Below are 20,574 nucleotides of genomic sequence, written 5' to 3' on the forward strand. Positions count from 1 at the left end.
TCCAAAACATGACAATTTATTATCACAATGTAGGTATTCTTGACTTTATAAACAGTACAATAATATAATTTTAAGTGTAATAGGGTAAAGGCTTCTTGCTTCCATTCTACTTCAAAGTGTACCAAGAAATAAAAATCTTGTGGATTTCTTAAAGTTCTGATGTAACTTAAACCGTGTTAATTTACGGAACTGCATATACTGACGTTCGATTCAATATAGCCTTTTGAAATAATAACAGAACAGAACAGAACATATAATTTATTTTGACTTGTACAACGTAAATCATCAAACGTAATAATAACGTTCATAATTGTCTAATTAGTCAAACAAATAGAAAAAAAATGAAAAGAACAGAGTAGAACAGATCTTTGCTTTTTCACCAAACTGTTTATGAGAACAATACGAATCAACATAAATTACATAATTTTCGACTGAAAGCTAAAATATCTTTGGAATATTGAAACATTCGACGACAGGAGAAAAACTACTTCAAAGAATAATTTTCTAATGAAATAGTGTAATTTGCAAGTTAGGCGCTCATTGAAAGCTGGTGAGAGGGGGAAGAGAATGTGTACATTTATTTAGACCAAAGAAACAGCATGGTTTCCACGTTGTGCAAAGAAAGAGTGAAATTAACAGACGCGCAATATCATGTCTATTTTAGAAATGAAATCCAAGCTTGAAAAAAAATTGGCATGCTTTCCATGAGTTTGCACGGTAGGATTATCTCTTTAGTACGACCTACATTTTTTGTCACGGTTTTGTTCGTGGAAAGTATGAAAAACAACCACCTTTACAGCTAAAGACTTCAGTTTACACAATAAATTTGATTTCCTGATTGAATTGTATAGTGTGTACAAACACATATCTGAATGGCATATTTGATTTATGTATAATCAAGTAACTTAGACACTATAAATAAGTAGACAGGATGTATCAGAGCTAATTGTTTTTTTTTTAAGTTTGTTAAATTGCTCGGGGTTTTCTATGTCACTGCCTGTCAAATACAGTATCGCTTAGTTTATTACTTTATTTTTTCATGTCTTAAAGAGTAAACTTCTAGGCATGAAAGTTACACAAAAGTACCGTTATATAGACAAGAACAATCAGTCAAAATGGGAATACATGTATCTTCACACAAGTTTCGTTTTTCTCGAGGAAAACTATTATGTATACATGTGTTTGTTGGAAAGCTCGTTTATGAAATAATTTTAGGATTTCAATGTTTGACGGGATTCAAAGTTTCAAAAGAAAAGAAATTTATTTAATTATGTTTTCATTTTCTGTTACATGACAACACGAATTTCGCAATACCATAAGCTAACATAATGGTATTTTACAGAAATGTTTTATATCTTTACATGAATAATACATATATGAATCTATAAAACAACATGATTTATATAAAAAAAAAACTGACACCATGTTTTGTTACTTTCTATGGAGTAACATGCGAGCTTAATTTCCGTGTATTACCTAAAGCAAAATATTAGATCAATGCAAACTCCATGACAAAGTATTATTGACTTAGGTCATGAATGACACGCCTTTATCTAATGTAAGGGAGGCAATCCAATTTGAAGGGAATTGCATTAGCACAGTCAATAATTAAGGGAGAGAATTCTTGCAAATTCTCGTTAAAAGCTGACCATGAGTGGTCTTCTACTCAAGTTTTTTTATTGTTTCAACACTTACTCTTCACATACAATTATTATAAGAGTTCACAACTAACAGTGTAAACAAATTTCTTATGCATGATTTTAAAGTTCCGGATTTGACAAAGTAAAACAAAATTAGTTATGTGAGAAAAATGTTACAATTTCAAGCTTTTTTCGGCGAACGCCGTCTAAATTCGTTTTCGTTACCTATGCCACGTGACTTCAGTTTGCAAATCAAACTACTTGATAACGCATTAGAGATAATTTATCAAAATGGAAGATTTATGCAACACTCTGCCTGATTGGACGAGGGTGTCAATTTCTTTCACTCTGTTGACTGTGCTACGCTGAGTGAAATGTAGACAAAGCGTTTATCCTAAACGACGCTGTTCACAGTTTTAAAGCTAACTTTGGCTCAGTATATTTAGCAAGAATATTGATATATCTCAAAATGATAAGTAAGTTTAATAATTATGATAAAAACCTGTTCAAATACCAACATATATCAAATTAAAGAAAGAGCTGAATACGGTCTGCGTATCTCATGAATAAGGGTGTGATAAGACTCTTTTATGTAGAGAAGAGCTTTTAAAAGATTTTCCTTGTTACAATTGTCGTCTGTATACGAAAAGGTTTCTTTCTTTTGTGACTTATTCAGATTGCATATTAAAATGAGTACTTGTTTGCTTTGATATATTTGTTATAAATTATTTAACTGATTTATTATATATGAATATTTTTCTTTAGTATGGTATGCAAATATTGAACTCAGTTGAAATCTGTTTCATTATATATATGCTATATAATGACTGAATCTCATACAGTTTATCTATGTGATATGACTACGGTCAAACTTTGCTTATGAAACAGAAATATTGAAATAATTACAATTGTATGTTTTGCTTGACCTTCACTTTTTTTTATAGGTGTGACGTCATTGTCCAAAGATTCATGAATAGCGAATATGTATTTGTTAAAGCGGGATCAGTTGGCCTATTTTCGAAATAAATAAAAATAATAAATAAAAAAATCCTTTAATTGATTTTTTCAACTTTCTTCAGCTGGGACATTTGACCCCTTTTAGGGGCTGCTAGAGCTAAAACTAGAAATGCCTTTATACAGCGTCTCATGAACAGCTTGATGGATCTTTGTCATACTTGGTCTGGGGCATCATTATAAGGTCCTCTTCCAAATCTATTTATATAGGAACTTGGGCCCTATTAGGGACCACTATAGCTAAAAGTAGATATGCCTTTCTTCGCATTAACCACTAAAATGTAATGGATTTTTATCAAACTCGATGTGTAACAATAGCGTAAGGTCTCCTGCTATTTTGTTGCAAATGGGGATAGGGACCAATTTAGCTAAAAATATAAACACATTTAATGACCTCTTCTCATGAACCGCTTCATGAATCTTCATCAAACTACTGCTGTAATTATTCGTCTAAGGATAAACGAAACAAAATTGCAACCCTACGAAACCTTTGCGAAAAATTAAAAGAGAACCATTTAAATTGTTAAAGTGCGGTGTTTAGTTTTGCAATTTGAAAAATGTTAGATGAAAGATGAATGTTTGATGAAAAATTCATAAACTTCTCTCCTTATTACAATTCGCCGACCATCATTTTTAAAGATATTTCTTGTTTATCTTAAGTCTACATTAAATTTGACACAATGAAATGATTTTCTGTAAACAATAATTGTACAATTGTTTTAAATTTGATTTAAGTCAGGAGTGATAATACCGTTTCCAAGAACAGTTTAAGAAATCTCGTTTCTATTGTTAATAGCAACAAAACAAGTTAGGAAAAACAATGATTAAATTTTGACATGAAATTGTTTTAGCAGTTACATTGAGATTCCCTTTTTTGCAGTTTGACTCTTTAGCCAACTTTTTATGTGCTAACAAATAATATAAAATTACGCAGCAACATTAAAATACTTATTTACGTGTGCGACATCATCATTTGCGCACGTAGTTTAGTACTGGGTAGACGTCTGTAATGTGACCAGAATTACGGCCAATTCATGGGCCTACAATTTCACACAGGTAGTTACAGACATCACTTGTAAAACATTTCTTTCTTAAATGAATTCTACTTTGTGCTAGTCACAATCAGCTCATTTAAAGTATTACTCTACTATAATTGAGCCAAGCCATGAGAATATCAACATAGTGCGTTTGTGACCAGCATGGATTCAGACCAGCCTGCGCATCCGCGCAGTCTGTTCAGGATCCATGCTGTTCGCATGTTGGGGCATTTAAATACATTCGGTGCAATATACAGTCCTTCCAAAGTGACACTTTTACAAACAAATAATACTAGTATCAGGTAACAAACAATGAATATATGATTGTGCACAGATGGGCACTAACACGTTAAATGGTTCACAGCGTGGAAATCCGGATAAATTTAATTTAACTTAAAAAATCCTATTCATTCGTAAAAATCAACTAACTGTTACATAATTATATTATGCACAAATAGATCAACATAGAAAGCAGCTGCAATTCTCACAAGCAAACATAAATATATCTAACATTAAAACATTCTATATGAGCGGTAGTGAGGAAACTGAAAGTTAAAAGAAAGCATTTTCCTCTTTAAATATTTTCATAGTTATTACATGAAATGAAAGAATTGTTGCTTGTTTTGCAAGCGAGTCCACTTACATTGTATCTATCACGGTATGAAAGGTGTTAAAAAGGGAGATAATTTTATCGATAAACCGGAGCGAGGTAGGCATAAGTCTTCCTCTCCTGTATGTTTCTTCATATGTTTCTTCATATGTTTTTTCAGACTACCGCTGTCATTACACGCATAATCACAAACTTCACATCTAAAGCGTTTCTCTCCAGTATGTATTCTCATATGTATCTTCAGATAACACCTTGAGTTACATGCATAATCACAAACTTCGCATTTGAAGAGTTTTTCTCCAGTATGTTTTCTCATATGCATTTTCAGATAACTCCTCGAGTTACATGCATAATAACAAACCTCACATTTAAAACGTTTCTCCCCAGTATGTATTACCATATGTTTCTTCAGATTACAGCTTTGACTACATGAAAAACCGCAAACACCACAATGAAAGGATTTTTCACCAGTATGTGTCTGCTCATGCATCTTTAGGGATTCTTTTCGTCCGCATGCATAATTACATAACTCACACCGAAAAGGCTTAGTGTGAATTCTCATATGTGTCTGAAGTGTGCTATTGTGGTTGCAAGAATAACCACAAACATCACATTCAAAGCGCTTCTCTCCTGTGTGTATTTTCATATGTGCCTTCATATAACTGCTATAATTACACGTATAATCACAAGCGTCACACTTCAAGCGTTTCTCTCCAGAATGTAACTTTATGTGTCTATTCATATTAGATCTAAAATTACTGATATAGCTACATATTCCACATTTAAAACAGTTTTCTCCCGTGAACTTCGTTCTGTATTTCATAGCATTACTATTGTTAAAAGTATTGTAAGGAATGTCACTCTTGTACACATTTTCCTCAGTACCTTGTAACATTATTATTTTCTGACGTTCGGTGCCCGAGGTTGCTTCCCTTGGTTTCTCATTAAGCTGCTTAAAGCACTGGTTCGCACCTGCATAGACTGGAATGGCCATCTTCACTACTAGTATCTAAAATAGATAAGAAGTTACAGAAACACTAAAACTTCCCTCGTAAATCCTTTATGTTAATAACATTTTCAAGCATATTGGTATAAATGTGAGTTATTTCCGTTCATTTTATCTCATTCTTGTCAAAGGCGCGGGAAAAGGTAAGTATTTAAATCTGTCTGAAATGTCTGGCTCCCTGGCTGCATGGTTATTTTTTTTTTACAGAAATTCAGAAAACATTTTATTAGAAAATTTTAAGACTCTAAAATAGCAAAATTTTATCTGATGGCTGAACCATACCTATGTTTGGAGCCAGGGGCAATAAAAAATATCAATGCAGAAACAACCTTTTGGAGTTACTTCCCTCTTAATGAAGAAAAGTGATATATGTAAATAAGAACAAACTTGGGGACGACAGCCAGTCTAGAACAGCCAGATCGTTCGCGTTTTCAAGACACTTGCCGAAAACCCGAAAACAGTAAGTTTTGTCTGGCTGGTTAATGTTACAAAAAGCAAATTATTCTATGAAGGAATCAATAATAATTCTAAAACATATATTTTGTGAACCCTAGCACATATCTTAACACAAGGATGCAGCCTAATTACTGTACATTGCTTAAAGTGCAACTAATGCGCAAAATAACATAAGATTTTATACACTGTCCTTACTGTTTCGCAGGTATTGCCATGAAAATGAAAAATAAAATTCTGATGCGGTATTTAATAATGCTTTTGGCATAAAGAAATGATGTTGAATATTTCAAAAGTTTCATGTAGTCAGTAATCTCTACACCCCGCCTCCCTCGCCCCCTGTCAACTAAAAGCCATTTTATTATAATTTAAGCATTTTAAAATGAAATTTGCACAGATTTCGATCATAAAACTGATAGAACAGCAAAGCGCGAAATAAATGCTGTATACAACTAAGGAAGATCGTTTTAAAATAACAATATATCCATTCAAGAAGGTCTAATACGCAGTTGTTCCAGGGCCATTCGATATCAGTTAAATATGTAGTTAAACAAAAACAAACTGAAGCTAGTTTTTTTGCATATACTTCACATGCATGATGCAGTGCGGTCAATATGCCATTTGAGTCAACATAAAAACATAGTACTGGTATATTAAGCAAAGTTTTAGAATTCTTTTCACATTTATACGGAACCAAAAGAGTAGAGTCCAACACTTGTATTTTAAATGTTGAGGATATTTGCTTGTTTCATCTTTCACAAGTGAAACACCAGATGATATATTTTCACGAATAGCTACATCGCCACAAGTGAAACTGTAAGATATAGCGTTCATGAGTGAAAGATATTTTGATCTTACATGTAAAATAAACAAATTTTCATTTTATTTCATGTTTTGACTAAATTCGTCCATTTTATAATTTCTTACCTGTGAAAAACACATTTGATATTTTTCACTGTGACAATACCCAATATATTTCATGGTAATATTTCGAACATGTAATCAATTACGGTATTTTTAAATTTCGTATTTACGGAAACAATAAATATATCTGAAATAAATGTACAGATTATTTCGTAAAAATGCAAATAATATGTTGTTGTGTCGGATGTCACTCTATTGATTCCGCACAATTACATGTATTTTATTGCCATTCTTATCTAAAAAAGACATTCACATTCTCTTTAACATATTCTTTGAACGACTTTCTTTTACTTTATTGCAAATAGAAAACATTTTCACCTGTAAGATGCATATAAACTCTTGCAAATCACTGAATATAAAGTTAGAACAACATCCACGTTTTTCTGCAGCAAATCCACCCAGCCCTTCTCTAAACATCCACAAAATGCACTAAATGTGTTCGGTTAAGTTTATTCCGAAGATGAGATTACATAATATAACCATGGCAACGAAAAAGATATCTTATGTATGATTTGTTCGAGGGATTAAAACCATATGTTTGCCGGTAAAATGTAGCCTGGCTCCCTGGCTGCATGGTTATTTTTATATAAATACTGCAGGCAAAATAAGAAAATCTTAAACCTCTAAAATAGCACATTTTATCTGATGGCTGAACCATACCTATGTTCGGAGCCAGGGACAATGAAAAATGTCAATGTAGAAACAACATACAGGGGTTACTTCCCTCTTAATGAATAAACTTATATAGGCCTATATTATATATGTAAATAAGAACAAACATACGGACGGGAGCCAGTCTAGGTAAAATGCATAAGATGTAACGCATTAAATAAATCGATAATAGGGAGAGTGCGAAATGGAAACTTATTCGGCAGCGATATGGATTTGACGTTTCCGGAATCGCGATTTATTTATTGAATACTGGCTTCCATTACAATGGTGTCTAAATTTTCTAAAACATATATGATAGATAAGAGGTAAACGTACATGTTGGCTCTTTTTTTATCATAAAGTCATCCGATATGTATCACAAAAATAAAGGGGAGCGGTTGGCTAGTGTTTATGGTGTCTGCCGCTGAATCCAGAGGTCGTGGGTTCGAGCCTCACTGGGGTCACGACCAAGGCTCTCATATGACACCAGTACTGGGTTTTCAAGGAAGCGGACCCTAGAGTAGTTCAAATAAGTTTTAAGCTTTCATCACAACCGAGCTAAAATAAATTAGCATAAACTAAATATAGCGCTTTATTAATGGACAGTGTGCTACGAGATGGACAGTGCGCACGAGAAAACACGTATTTCAACGATAGCGGCATTTCTTTAATAGAGCAGTAGATATTATAGTTAGACTATGAGCCAGAAGGGGTTTTGCTCCCCCACCCCCCGCCCCCCAGGGGGGATTTTGTGGACCATATTTTTTTGAAACTCCAATGATTGGTGAACATTTTGGTATAAAGTTTGCAACTGGCGAGTGGGGCTTTTCTCCGTAACAACACCTTAAAATACGTTACCCTCAAAACCAATAATTTTTTCATCAATTTTTACAGACAAATGGTACCATTATGTTAGTAAATCATTTCAAGTCTGCATATTTTATTACAAGGTGTATACTAGATGCTGCAATTTGATAAAATTTCAATATCTAAATGTGATGTTAAAGAAGAAAAATATCGGAAAAAGATACGTTACCCTAAAAAAGCAACATTTTGGCATGAAGTTTTTATTGCAAATTTAGATGACCAGGTAATTAGAAATTGAAGTTACTATTAAAAAGTTCAAAGTTCAGCAAAAACAATGATATATAGATTGCTAGTATAAGTTAAGGGAAAGCATACTTTTAGCGATTTTTAAAATGTATCGTCATTCTTTCAAAGTATGCTAATTTTCAATCATACCTACTTCAAACATGTTTTTCATAAAAATGTTCTATCAATTTTATATGGACATTCTCTAGTTACATGAAATAAAACTATATACTTACTTATCAACAAACCTCTAACTTGTAAGATGTCTTACATTGAATTCTACATTACATTTTACGTTACCAAACATGCAAATTATATTGTATGTCTTCATTTTCTTTTAAACACACTTTATCAGTTGAAAACAAAACAATATAATTCTGTTCTCAACAGTATAGTTTTGCATTTCAAACTGAAGGTTTAACATAAAACACGTATAAATATATCAAATTAAGTTACAATTTACGTTAACGAACAAACTAACTATATCTCTTGTGTTCTGTTACCTTAAATATACTGTAGCACTTAGAATAAGCATATCTACAATTCAATTAAAATATGTTTTAACATAGCTTTGCATTTTAACTTTAAACCCATGTATTTAAAAAACAGTCTACGTTACAATTTACGTTGTACGTTACCTAACATATAAGCTATACATTTTCATGTATCCTGTATTGTGAACATATACTTTATTTTGGAAAAATAGCAAACTTACAATGATTTTTTTTTTTGTTTTAAATATTTTGCTTTCAATTCTAAACACATTCTAGAACCAAATTTACATGGTCCATGATTACACCTTCACGAGAACACTATGCAGCCAATCATTTTTTAAACAATTGATATATATATATTCAGCTATTTAAGCACATTGAAGTGACATACTTATACTATATACAGACATTGCCCAACACAGTGCTCTATAAAGATGCTAAATTTAAAACAGGCATATCACGATATTTAGAAATCTTGTGCATGTTTATGCACACACATTTTACATTTTGTTAACTGCTGTATGTTGTAACTGTGATTGTTTTGAATGTACAGTAGATTCATTCATCAACATAGACTTCATCCAACATGTTGTCAGTCTCAACTGTATCCTTAAGTAGATATACCATGTACATGTATCTTCTATGGAGCCGGTATCCAGTAATGGTCATGACTGGAATACTGTGACTTTCTTTAATACGGTATGTATATATTGATGGTAGTTCAATAAGACAATTATAGGCACTGCCTTAAAATATGATATTCTGCAAGTGAAATTAATGTAACTCTAGTGGGTAAAGCAAAGTGCATTTGATTGTCCACTCTGAAGGCAAGTTCTTACAAAACTAACTCTTTTGATGGCAAATATGGGACTTTAAACTTTTATGGGTGAATTCCGTTACCAATTGACAAGTTTATTCCAGACAGGACCCATTTGATTTCCAGTCATTTGAACCTCAACTGGTTTCTAGAGAACCTAAGGTCAGAGACAAATAACACTATTGGGGAATATTGTTACTAAAAGTCAAGCCACTTGTGTGAAGATCGGAGGCCACTTTCTTCCAAAGGTTAGTGTACCTCATACTAGCAACCCTATTCAACATCAACATCAAAAGCCCGCTTGAGTACTGCCCTTCAATCATACTGGGCAGTTGCCTTTTAATAATGTTGGGTACCAACAGTCAATCTATCATTGTTTTGTCTAGGTCATGAGGGCATACAGGCCTGGTGGTTGCCACCACTAGAAACCTTATTGTATTCGGTACCACCTTCTCTAACTGGGTTCCATCTTCCTGCATTTAACCTAAGTGCATGTACATCAAGTCCATCTCCATGACAGCAACTATGGAACAAATATATGTTGAGCAATACTTGTCCTGCGTCGCAAACTGCAGTGTCGTTGTTTGGGGATCAGTGTCCATGTCTGTTTTACTAATTCCTTCATTCCGAGGTTGGTAGTTTACACTACCCTTACTGTGCACATTTCGGGGGAAAGGGTTGGGTTATGACAGCAATTACTGTATGGACATTGCTCCTGAAACTATGGCTTTACACAATTATGGAAACATCGACTTGGAGGGGCTGGGTCTATGGGATGTGTTCATGTCTCCTGTTCTGATGGATAGACCAGTAGGAGCACGTTGTGCCAGAGTCTCACTTATTGATCTGGTTTTGGCTTGCTTACCCTTACTCAGTAAGTGGACGTGTGGATTAGGTTAAGTGGCGGCAAGATCAACTTATCTCCAGTGTGAGACTGCAGTCTCTAAAACTGATGGTAGATATGACTGTGCAGCCTTTATTTAAGCACAACTTCCTAAGTACTTTGTACTTACGAGTCCCTTTCAGATGGGTATTGGTATTTCGGGACCTTTTGAGGGACCTGTCTGGTTTAAGCAATAGAGATTCTTGGGCTGGAGGCCTAGGAAAGGGACTTCGAGTCATGGATCATTTACTTGAGACCCTCGTTTAGATATGTGTCTGCAGAGGCAAAGCCCAGTCCAGCAATAGACATAGAAACTGTGTCCATCTGTTTGAAGTCTTCCCAGCTTCCTGGGTATCCCAGGTTTATCCTTGTGAAAGATGTAGAAGCTATGTCCATCCGTCCGCCAAACTTTCAAGAAAACCCAAGTTTCTCAGATTTGTATGTTTTGCTAGATATCTTGACTGTGTTTTAGAAATATAGGTCAGAATGAGTATCCCATAATACACATTAGTATGGGTATTCCAGCACGGTAATAATTTCGTACATTTCTCCGTGCAACCTAAGAGTTTATGAACTAATGCAGTATGTGTATCACCTGGCATACATTAGTGTCAGTATTATGGTCCTTGCTCTGGGTATCCCAGGGCCTTGATAAATTGGTATTTTTTCCAGGCATCCCGGAAGTTTATGAACTTGGGTCAGGGTATCCCATGACCTTAAGTTTTGTTATTATAAGATATGTGTGGAATAACTGCTTCAGTATAGTAATTAACCATCTATTGGGGAATCTCTTCTGTTTTAAGAAGGAAGTACTTCTGGTCTGCTTCGCATTAGATGTATGATTGTTATTGGCAAAACCTCCATATTAATTATCATGCAGGGTATCCCTGTTATGTCTGATTCTGCAAGGAATCCATTTGTGACCCCCCCCCCCCCCCCCCCCCGCCCCAAGCCCTTATGACCCACTTTATAGAACAGGGCTGGGGGAGTGTAGTGAGAATGCTGTTAATGGTTACCAAGGTCACTGTCAGAAGTCACAGGAGAAACAGCAAATCAGCGAGGAGGATCGACATCACATGGCTAGGATGATCAATCGTTTACGAGGAGTATCTCCTCTAGACCAGACTCTATTGAATGCAGCTGTATTTATCATCAACAACCGAAATCTAAGGCCATCTGCCTTTTAGCGTTAGAAACCTCTTCCGCCCCTAATAAGAGTGTATAGTGAATACCATTTTTCACTTCAAGCTCAATGTCACACTTAGTCATCAGAGGTCATACCTTAGGACTAATATTGCTTTGCATTGCGGAGTCTATGTTATTTAAATATACTAATGATAATTATGATATGCAGTCATACTGGTACATTCAAAGAGCTATATATTCTTAATATACATTTAAATAATATTTCTAATGAATTATAAAATCTGTATACATTTATATGATAATGTTGTTCATGTCTGGTGATGTTTATTTATAGTCCAATGTATAATTTTTTAAAATCCTGACCATATAGGTAATACCAAAATTTTAAACATTTTTTCTTTAACACATACTTCAGAAAGGTAACGTATCATATGTGACATATTGAATAAGTAAACTCTAGAGACAGTTTTATTATATATAAATTTAATTACTGAACTGTGTATTGGCCATTATCAGTATTTTACAACTTAAAAATCATCATTGTTGATATATTTCTATGTTCTAGTAATTTCAAAAGAAGTAACGTAAGTTACGAATAATACATAACATCTATTCACCTAAAATGATATGAACATATGATAATTTCTATTTTAAATTCATAAACGTATCTAAGCGTCTTGTTTATTATAATTAATTGTACAACAGGCATGTTTATAATATTAAATTAACATAAATGGTGAATTAAATGAAAATTTGCATGGTAACGTATTTTAAATCTCCGTAACTCGTTAAAGCCCCAACGGAAACTTTTGTCTGTGAATGCCAACTTCAATAAGGTTTAAGAAAATCATAGTGTTGAAAATTCCCCCTGGGGGGTGAAGCAGGGTCAATTGTCAGCTCAAGGTCTAAGTGCCAAAATTGTGCTAAATGATGGACAAACAACAAACTAGGCAGAAAATGAGTGAGTGAGTTGAATTTTACGGCGAATCGACACAAAATGGTAATATATCGCCGAAGGTAGACAGTGAAGACATGGTGTTTTATTATTCATAAACGAAAAATAAAAATGTGTGACATTTTTAAAATGGCCAAATAGCACTTTCTGAAAAATATTACAATATCTTTTATCTCTGACTCTCACCCCTACGACTTACAGACAAATCCAGCATCATCCTGATGCTCTAGTTATCAGTACCACTAATTAGGTTAATTGACTACCAGTAATAATAATCTAGTTATCATGCAAGGTCAGCAGTGCTGTTTCTGGGGTGCTGTGTGGAACGTTTAGGCCACGCCATGTACACACTGATATAAGGATCAGGAAATAATAAATAAAATAGATTTATTCGATGATATGTTCAAAAAGAATATATGAAATCAAAATGAGACATTATGTAAGAACATGTCAAACAGTTAATAGGTGTTTAGTGCAAAATAACGAGAAATTACATACCCGTAATTCTGATAGAATATGTACGAAAACTCTTCATTTCCTAATTCGCTACGCTCAAACGTAAATAAGTTATTTATCCCATAATCAAAGTAAATCGAGGGCAGAAAGGAGAACAAATACATAAATGCATTTTAGGATTTGTTGTCTGCATTGTCATATATATCCACATTGTTAACACATTTCTAGCTTTAACACAACACATCATGCATGTACTTTAACAATATTTTGTTTTTAACTGAGCGAAAACTGCACATATTTATATACATAATATCTACACAAAAAAATGCCAAAACCTTCTTTATAATTATATCTTGTTCAACTGAACTTCAATCATATAAAATATCAATTTTCTTTAATTCCTAGGCGGAAAACTTACAAATATGAATATACTTTCCAAGTCAATGTGCTGCGAGGCGGCTACTCAACCCTAACTCCGTCGTGGGAGGGGAATTAGAAAGATACCAAGTCTCAAGACCAGCTACCATCTTCTGGTAGCCTGACAACACTCACCCCACAATTTATTGCCAAAAATATTATCCTCAGTGAAGATAATGTAGTCCATAGAAGTTCAATTGCTAGCCAAAAGCATGTACATTCATTAAATGTATGTCTTCCGAACATATCATTTCATTAAACTTACAAGTACAAATAAATTCATTTGAATTCTTACAATGCATTTATATCTTAATTAGACTATGATAAAATCTGTTTCGCACCTTTGGTAAAATACTGTCTTTGTTTTTCTATCTTACAAGAAAAAGTAACTTTCTATTTCTTACAGGATCTTTAAACGAGGCAAATGTATCATTCGTGGTACAGTCTATTATATAACAGTTCTCTATATGCATCAATGTAAAACGCATATCCATCCCGAGAAATCTAGACGACAATGTATCCAGAATTCGAAGAACTCCTCAACTCTTGGAATAATCTGGAAAATATAAACTAAACTGTATTATTATCAACATCATGTTGAAAACTGTACCAATAATACTTAAATCAGCTCTTACAATTAAGCCGAGCAAGTTAAGCAAACATATCATAAAGTACACGAGGGAAACTTCGATGCCGTGCTATGTACTGTTATTATTCGAAATAACGTAAAAACTCATATTACATTTGTTTATGACGTGGCTGTCACACTTTTATGAACATAAACATATAATTTATTTTTAGTTCCTAATTTCTTTCTTTTTATAATTGTTTTATCTAGCAACAAAAGAAACAAACTACAAATAAAGTTTGATGAAATTTATTTTTTAGATAGTGGCATATATTGGCCATGGCTGTGAATATATATTAATTTTTGATAAATTTATAAATAAATGCATTGATGATAATCCATAAGTCTTTTTATTTAAAACTTCTGCTCCGGCAACGGTAGCAGAGCGAATTTTTATGCGTTAAAAACGCCAACGAATGTCATAATTCTTGCAGCTATTGTTCTTATGTAAAAGCACTTCCACACTTCAAGTTTAAGATTTAGCTTTTTTGCTCCGGCAACGGTAGCAAAACAATTAAACTATATAGTGTATAGTCTGTATATATTGTTTCCAATTCTTCCATAAGTACATGTATGTATCTTCTCAGGAAGTATGCATTTCCATAACGCATCCACAGCCATGACAAAGCGGAGTTGGAGCTGAAAATATACAAAAAAGAGGACAACAAACTATTGAAAACAAGAGGGGGAGGGTGGGTGGTGTTTTTTAGAGACTTAAATTAAATTTTTTGACAGAGCACCAAAAGCGTGTCTACCTTCGTTGGAAGCCAGCGAGAAAGAGGACGCTCCAAGCGCGTGCTATCTTTTCATTATAGATGGCGCTCTAAGCGCGTGCTCATTTTCTCATTATATTACGTCATCTAATTAAAAACCAATTAACAAAATCAATTATTCTTTTGTGCTAGATAAACAGTTTAATCTTAAGCGATTAAACTCAATATTATCTAGCAACAAAAGAAACAAACTACAAATAAAGTTTGATGAAATTTATTTTTTAGATAGTGGCATATATTGGCCATGGCTGTGAATATATATTAATTTTTGATAAATTTATAAATAAATGCATTGATGATAATCCATAAGTCTTTTTATTTAAAACTTCTGCTCCGGCAACGGTAGCAGAGCGAATTTTTATGCGTTAAAAAACGCCAAAAGGGGCACTTACAATTATGCGTATTGTAAGTGCACCTTCCGCCAAAGCGGGAACGCATAAAAATGTAACCTACAGCCATGGCCTGTAACCAATATTATTACACTATTGAGGTTGGGGAAAATTTATGTTTCCCGTTGTAACTAACGACGAAATAGCACCTGAAATTGTATTCAGCATAATATCATAACCTAATGGAGTCAAATGGGTGTCATCGGGCATAAACACCGGACTGTCTTCTGATATATCTGGGTACCTAATGTATGCAACCCCATTTTTTACGACATAGGCACCAATACAACTATTGACCCGCTGTCTCATTTTTTTAGCAACGGAATTAAACTGAATGTAGCGCCATGTTTTTCGTGGCAATATTTGTGAAAATACTAAACGGGTAGTGGGTAAAAGCTTGCGTAAGCTGTCAATTTCGGGGCCTTGAAACAACCGTTTCAGTTCCCAGATTATTTCTACAGTAGGTCTTGTGCCAAGATCAATACCACCGCAATGTAAAATAAAATTTCTGGAGGATCATTAAAATTCAAAATGTGTTTAACGGTGTCTACAACATTATGTATTCTCATACCACTTAAGCCTTCCAAAAACTGTCCCACCTATGGACATAAGGCCAAGATTCTCTCGTCAGCCCGTTGCAATGCCCTATAGTGGCGCCCCTGTATTAGGGAAGACCCTACTATCCAAGTGCTAAATTGACCTCTAGAGCCTGAAATATTGTTATCAAGTATTACATAGAAAAACAATAAAGTATTGATTAATATCTCAGATATGTTAAAAATTCTAAATTATACTATTTGTATTTTAAGGCTTGCAGCGTAGTCCAGGACTTCAAAAGATTGACAACTTATAGACTGCAAAATACTAATAAACTTTTCAGCTATGATCCGGCAACGGTATCAGAGCAGGTGACATGTAAAAGTGTGGTTTTCCCATCGTTTCACCTAAGCAATTTAAATTAAAGGTCTCCATATATATGAGTTCGTTATAGGGATAACACATATTTAGCTTATGGGTGGGGTTGGGAGTGGGGTGGGGGATATGGATTTATTGGAATTTACACTCTGTTCCGGCAACGGTAAGAGAGCGTGGGACAAAATGGACATATTAATTTGCCAAATGCGGATCGCCGGGCCTATACATCAAAGTATATAATGGCAATATGGCAGATCCTTTAATCACCTTATCCTTATAATTTTGAAAACTTTTGGGTGGATGGGGGGGCCTTTATATATATATATATATATATATATATATATATATATATATATATATATATATATATATATATATATAGATCATTATCTTTATACACTGTAATCCTTATCCTTATCCATATATAATCCTTATCCTTATATAATCTTTATCCTTACAATATCCTGATCCTTATAAAATACATTTTTATCCATATATGATAAAATGTATATCAATAGATACACATCCTGATCCTTATTTCATAGGAGATTAAACTAAAATTAGTATAGGACTCAGTATTGGAATAAAAAACATAGTATAACAGGGGGTAATGGTCAAGTTGCCGCTAATCACTGAATTCATTTTTAGATGTACGAACCGGTAACGGACCCGTAACTTAACGGATGTAGGACCTATAGGCATCAGACCTCCATCTTCCAACTGACTTTATATCATTTATCTGACGACCATCGTGAAACATAGAGGTGGCTCCCCCGATTCTAAACGAATGCGATTTCAAATTACGTTCTCCTAATCCAGAGAATTTCAAAGCCTTTTTCAAAACAGCATTGAACTGGTAAGAGGTCAGGGGCGTTCCATCAAAGTGACAGAAGAGAGGACCATTTCCTTTAGATCTGTATTTCAAATACGTTTGTATATTTTCTACACAAACCATATTTTGTGAATTAATAGCAATATCAACAACACAGCCAGCCCTTCTTTGATCAGTTTTTGAGGTCTTAAAATAAAGTCGTACAATCTCATGATTTATAGTAATGTCTTCATTACCTAAAACATAGCTGTCAGATTTCTTGTGCGAAATTGTGAATTCCCCGATTCGTAAAAGAGCTATGTAGGCCAAAGAAAAAGCAGCCGTGAATAACATACATTCGTACTGTGATCTGCAGACCCATTTTAAGGATCGCGTTATTTTGAGCAATACTGCATATGTTATTGGCTCCCTCTTATCATTTTGTTTCCGGAGTCTACGAAGGCCTTCTAACATACTTTTTATAACAAATTTTTTTGTGTTATCATTGAAGTTGTTTATTTTATTGATATAGCTTATAGCTGAGATTTGGCCTATAATGGAAGAATGTGAATATTGTTGTAAAAACAAAAAAGCAATATATTCGGTGAGGCGATCAATACTTGGTGGCCAGATGCTCTCGTCTCCTATTTGTTTACAAAAATGTTCAAAGTACGTTATCGCTGAACTGTACTTTTTCCTAGTATTTTGTGAAAGCGATGCCTGAATGAGTCTGTCTATTTCAGGTTGAAAATCTGTAGAAAGGACTCCGGTATCACAGATGGCAGTCTTTGTGCGCCGCTTGGTAGCACTGTGTGAAGTCTTTGCCACTGAAACCGACTAATAGCATCACAAATCTCATTCTTTTTCCCGCATACATGTTTTGCTTTAACCTGAATATTTTTCTCAAGAATGAGTAGCATTAAATGTCGTATGAGTGTCATAACTTCTTTATTCTTAGCAGATTTTTTATTCAAAATTTCTACTAGCGCAAGATTGTCAGATCTTAGTACAATTTTCTTATTTGTCAAAAATTCTCCCCATGTGTAAAATGCCAATAGTATCGGAATGAGTTCTAGGTACGTTATATCCTTAAAAACTACTTCCGGCCAGTGTGGTGGCCATTTAAATACGGTCCAAAAACCTTTGAGGTAACACCCACAACCTAAGCTTTTGTTACCCGAAGAATCGGTATAAAGCTCTAAATACTGATCTTCCACCCACTCTGAATCATTGAATAGACACGTTCCATTAAAATCATCTAAAAATCGCATCCATACTTTAGCATCGTCAATCATATCCCTAGTTACCCGAATGAAATGATGCGGTTTTTTAGCTTGAGCCATTTTGTCATAAAACCTACGATTAAATGACCTTCCTGCAGGGATGGCTTTCGCAATAAAATTCAGTAAACCAACTGTTGACTGAAGTTGCCGCAACTTGATTTTTGAGCAAGAGACTAATTCCAGAAGTGCAGATTTCGCTTTAAGAACTTTGTCCCTTGGGACTCTTACCATTTGATTCACTGCATCAATTTCTAGTCCTAAAAATGTGATGATTTGTACAGGGCCGACCCATTTATCTTCACTTAATGGAACATTCAAAGCGCTGCACACGCTTTCAAAAGACTGCATAAGACATTTACAACTAGTGTAATTGGAATTAACCATAAAAATGTCGTCTAGAAGGTGGTCAAAATTGTTGCAGTTTGCTTCGTAACTTACTAACCATTGAAGAAAGGTCGAAAATTTTTCGAATATGAAGCAAGAGCAAGACGCCCCTTGGGGTAGAGTTTTCTGGACCCAATAGCCCTCACATGATTTAATGCCTAAAAGATCAAAGTCTCCGAGCCAAATGGGGCATAAATTAAATGCTGATGATATGTCAGCTTTAGCCATAAATGCTGATTTCCCAATTGTTTGTACCATCTTTACCGCGTTATCAAAAGACGAATACTTAACATGACTATATTGAGGGTCTATATAATCGTTAACACTAAAGCCTGGAGGAAAGGATAGATTAGTTATCAAACATAAACCGCCAGTGTTCTTTGGAACTAAACCGACGGGATTTATCCGAAGGTTTGACATTGGTGGTGATGAAAATGGACCTATAATTCTGCCAAGAGAGGCATCTTCTTCCAGTTTAGAATTTAAATTTTCCGCATTTGTTTGAGCTGACAAAAGATTAGAAGAATGAATAGAAAATCTGGGACCTGTATAATTTAGTTTAAAGCCATTCTTAAAACCATCTAATATAAAAGCCTTGTCATATGTGTTAGGGTATTTCTCAATTTTTCCTTCAAGTACATCCAAGTTAATTGGAGTAGCTGCCAGTTCCCATAAATTTTCTTTGAGAGGTGGCTGTGTGTTGTCTTGGCAACAATGACTGGTTGTAAAATCTGAAACGGGTGGGAGATGTTGAGAAATTCGGCTTGACATGACGTTGAGTATACTGTTGATAAGGGGGTTGGGGTCTAACATAGGTATTTGAAGGGAAACAGCGCTGTGCAGTGTGATTACCACCGCACTTCAGACATGCATGGGCATACAGACATGAATTGTTTAAACAATATCCCTTATTATTAAACTCGAAGCATTCTTTTCTAATGGATGCGGATTGCTCTACATGATGTAATGGAGACATAGATAGCATCCATAACTCAGTGTCAATATTTTCCCATTTAGTACTCGGAGAATTGGACTTTTGTAGCCGGAATTGTTTGTCGTACAATTGCCAGCCAGAATGCCTAGAAGCTGCAAGCCATATATTTGTGAGATACTTCAACAGGTTAAGATATTCTTCAGGACGCTTTGTCACATAAATAGATATGAAAATGAGAAAAGCGTCGGTCCACTTCTCAATTTTCTCAATTAACTTTGGTGTATCTTGATGTGAGGACACAATTATATCATTATTAATCAGTTGAATTTTTTTCTTGCCAGGATCTTCGGGCTTATTTTTTAACAAAGTTTGTAACTCAATAAATTCATCATTCCAGATTTTTTCTTTAATTTTAGGACTGACATGAGCACCTATCATACTATTAGAACAGGTAATGATCATATCACCTGGTATTTCCGGAGCTGCTCCTGTGGTGTTTTGCGTCTGTAGCCCAATACTAGTTGTAGGTTGAGGTCTTATCAGCTCGTCGTCATCTTGATTAGGCGGCGTGCATTGGTCAGAGCGTGCCCTCTTTTGTTGAACTTGGTCCGCCAAGGACCTTGAGCTATTCCTTTTGGATTTCGGCATGGTGTCGATTTCTTCGTTGGAAGCCAGCGAGAAAGAGGACGCTCCAAGCGCGTGCTATCTTTTCATTATAGATGGCGCTCTAAGCGCGTGCTCATCTTCTCATTATATTACGTCATCTAATTAAAAACCAATTAACAAAATCAATTATTCTTTTGTGCTAGATAAACAGTTTAATCTTAAGCGATTAAACTCAATATTCTCCAATATTTGAAAA

At 34.5% G+C, this 20,574-nt stretch overlaps 2 protein-coding genes across 2 annotated transcripts; both read right to left on the reverse strand.

Moving 5' to 3' along the window:
• Positions 1 to 2,642: 2,642 nt before the first annotated feature.
• On the reverse strand, positions 2,643 to 7,157 carry LOC128556068 (zinc finger protein 239-like). The gene is made up of 2 exons (XM_053539980.1): positions 7,003 to 7,157; positions 2,643 to 5,310 (listed from the first exon to the last, which is right to left on the reverse strand). Exons 1-2 carry the CDS (start codon positions 7,099 to 7,101, stop codon positions 4,345 to 4,347), a joined length of 1,065 nt encoding a protein of 354 aa, XP_053395955.1. The 5' UTR covers positions 7,102 to 7,157; the 3' UTR covers positions 2,643 to 4,344.
• A 10,688-nt stretch (positions 7,158 to 17,845) lies between these two features.
• On the reverse strand, positions 17,846 to 20,360 carry LOC128555968 (uncharacterized). Its single transcript, XM_053539828.1, has 2 exons — positions 20,180 to 20,360; positions 17,846 to 19,509 (listed from the first exon to the last, which is right to left on the reverse strand). The coding sequence occupies exons 1-2, from the start codon at positions 20,358 to 20,360 to the stop codon at positions 17,846 to 17,848; spliced, it is 1,845 nt and encodes a 614-aa protein (XP_053395803.1).
• Between the last annotated feature and the right edge of the window lie 214 nt (positions 20,361 to 20,574).

This window comes from Mercenaria mercenaria, chromosome 3, assembly GCF_021730395.1.
Source record: "Mercenaria mercenaria strain notata chromosome 3, MADL_Memer_1, whole genome shotgun sequence".
NCBI lineage: Eukaryota > Metazoa > Mollusca > Bivalvia > Venerida > Veneridae > Mercenaria > Mercenaria mercenaria.

Excerpts from the sequence above, each read along its gene's own strand:
- LOC128556068 (XM_053539980.1), bottom strand. The coding sequence starts at position 7,101 with ATGTTTAGAGAAGGGCTGGGTGGATTTGCTGCAGAAAAACGTGGATGT. Across the intron at positions 5,311-7,002 it reads AGTTTATATGCATCTTACAG|ATACTAGTAGTGAAGATGGC; the intron begins GTGAAAATGTTT and ends TATCTATTTTAG.
- LOC128555968 (XM_053539828.1), bottom strand. The coding sequence starts at position 20,360 with ATGCCGAAATCCAAAAGGAATAGCTCAAGGTCCTTGGCGGACCAAGTT. Across the intron at positions 19,510-20,179 it reads AGCAGCTCCGGAAATACCAG|ATTTTACAACCAGTCATTGT; the intron begins GTGATATGATCA and ends CACCCGTTTCAG.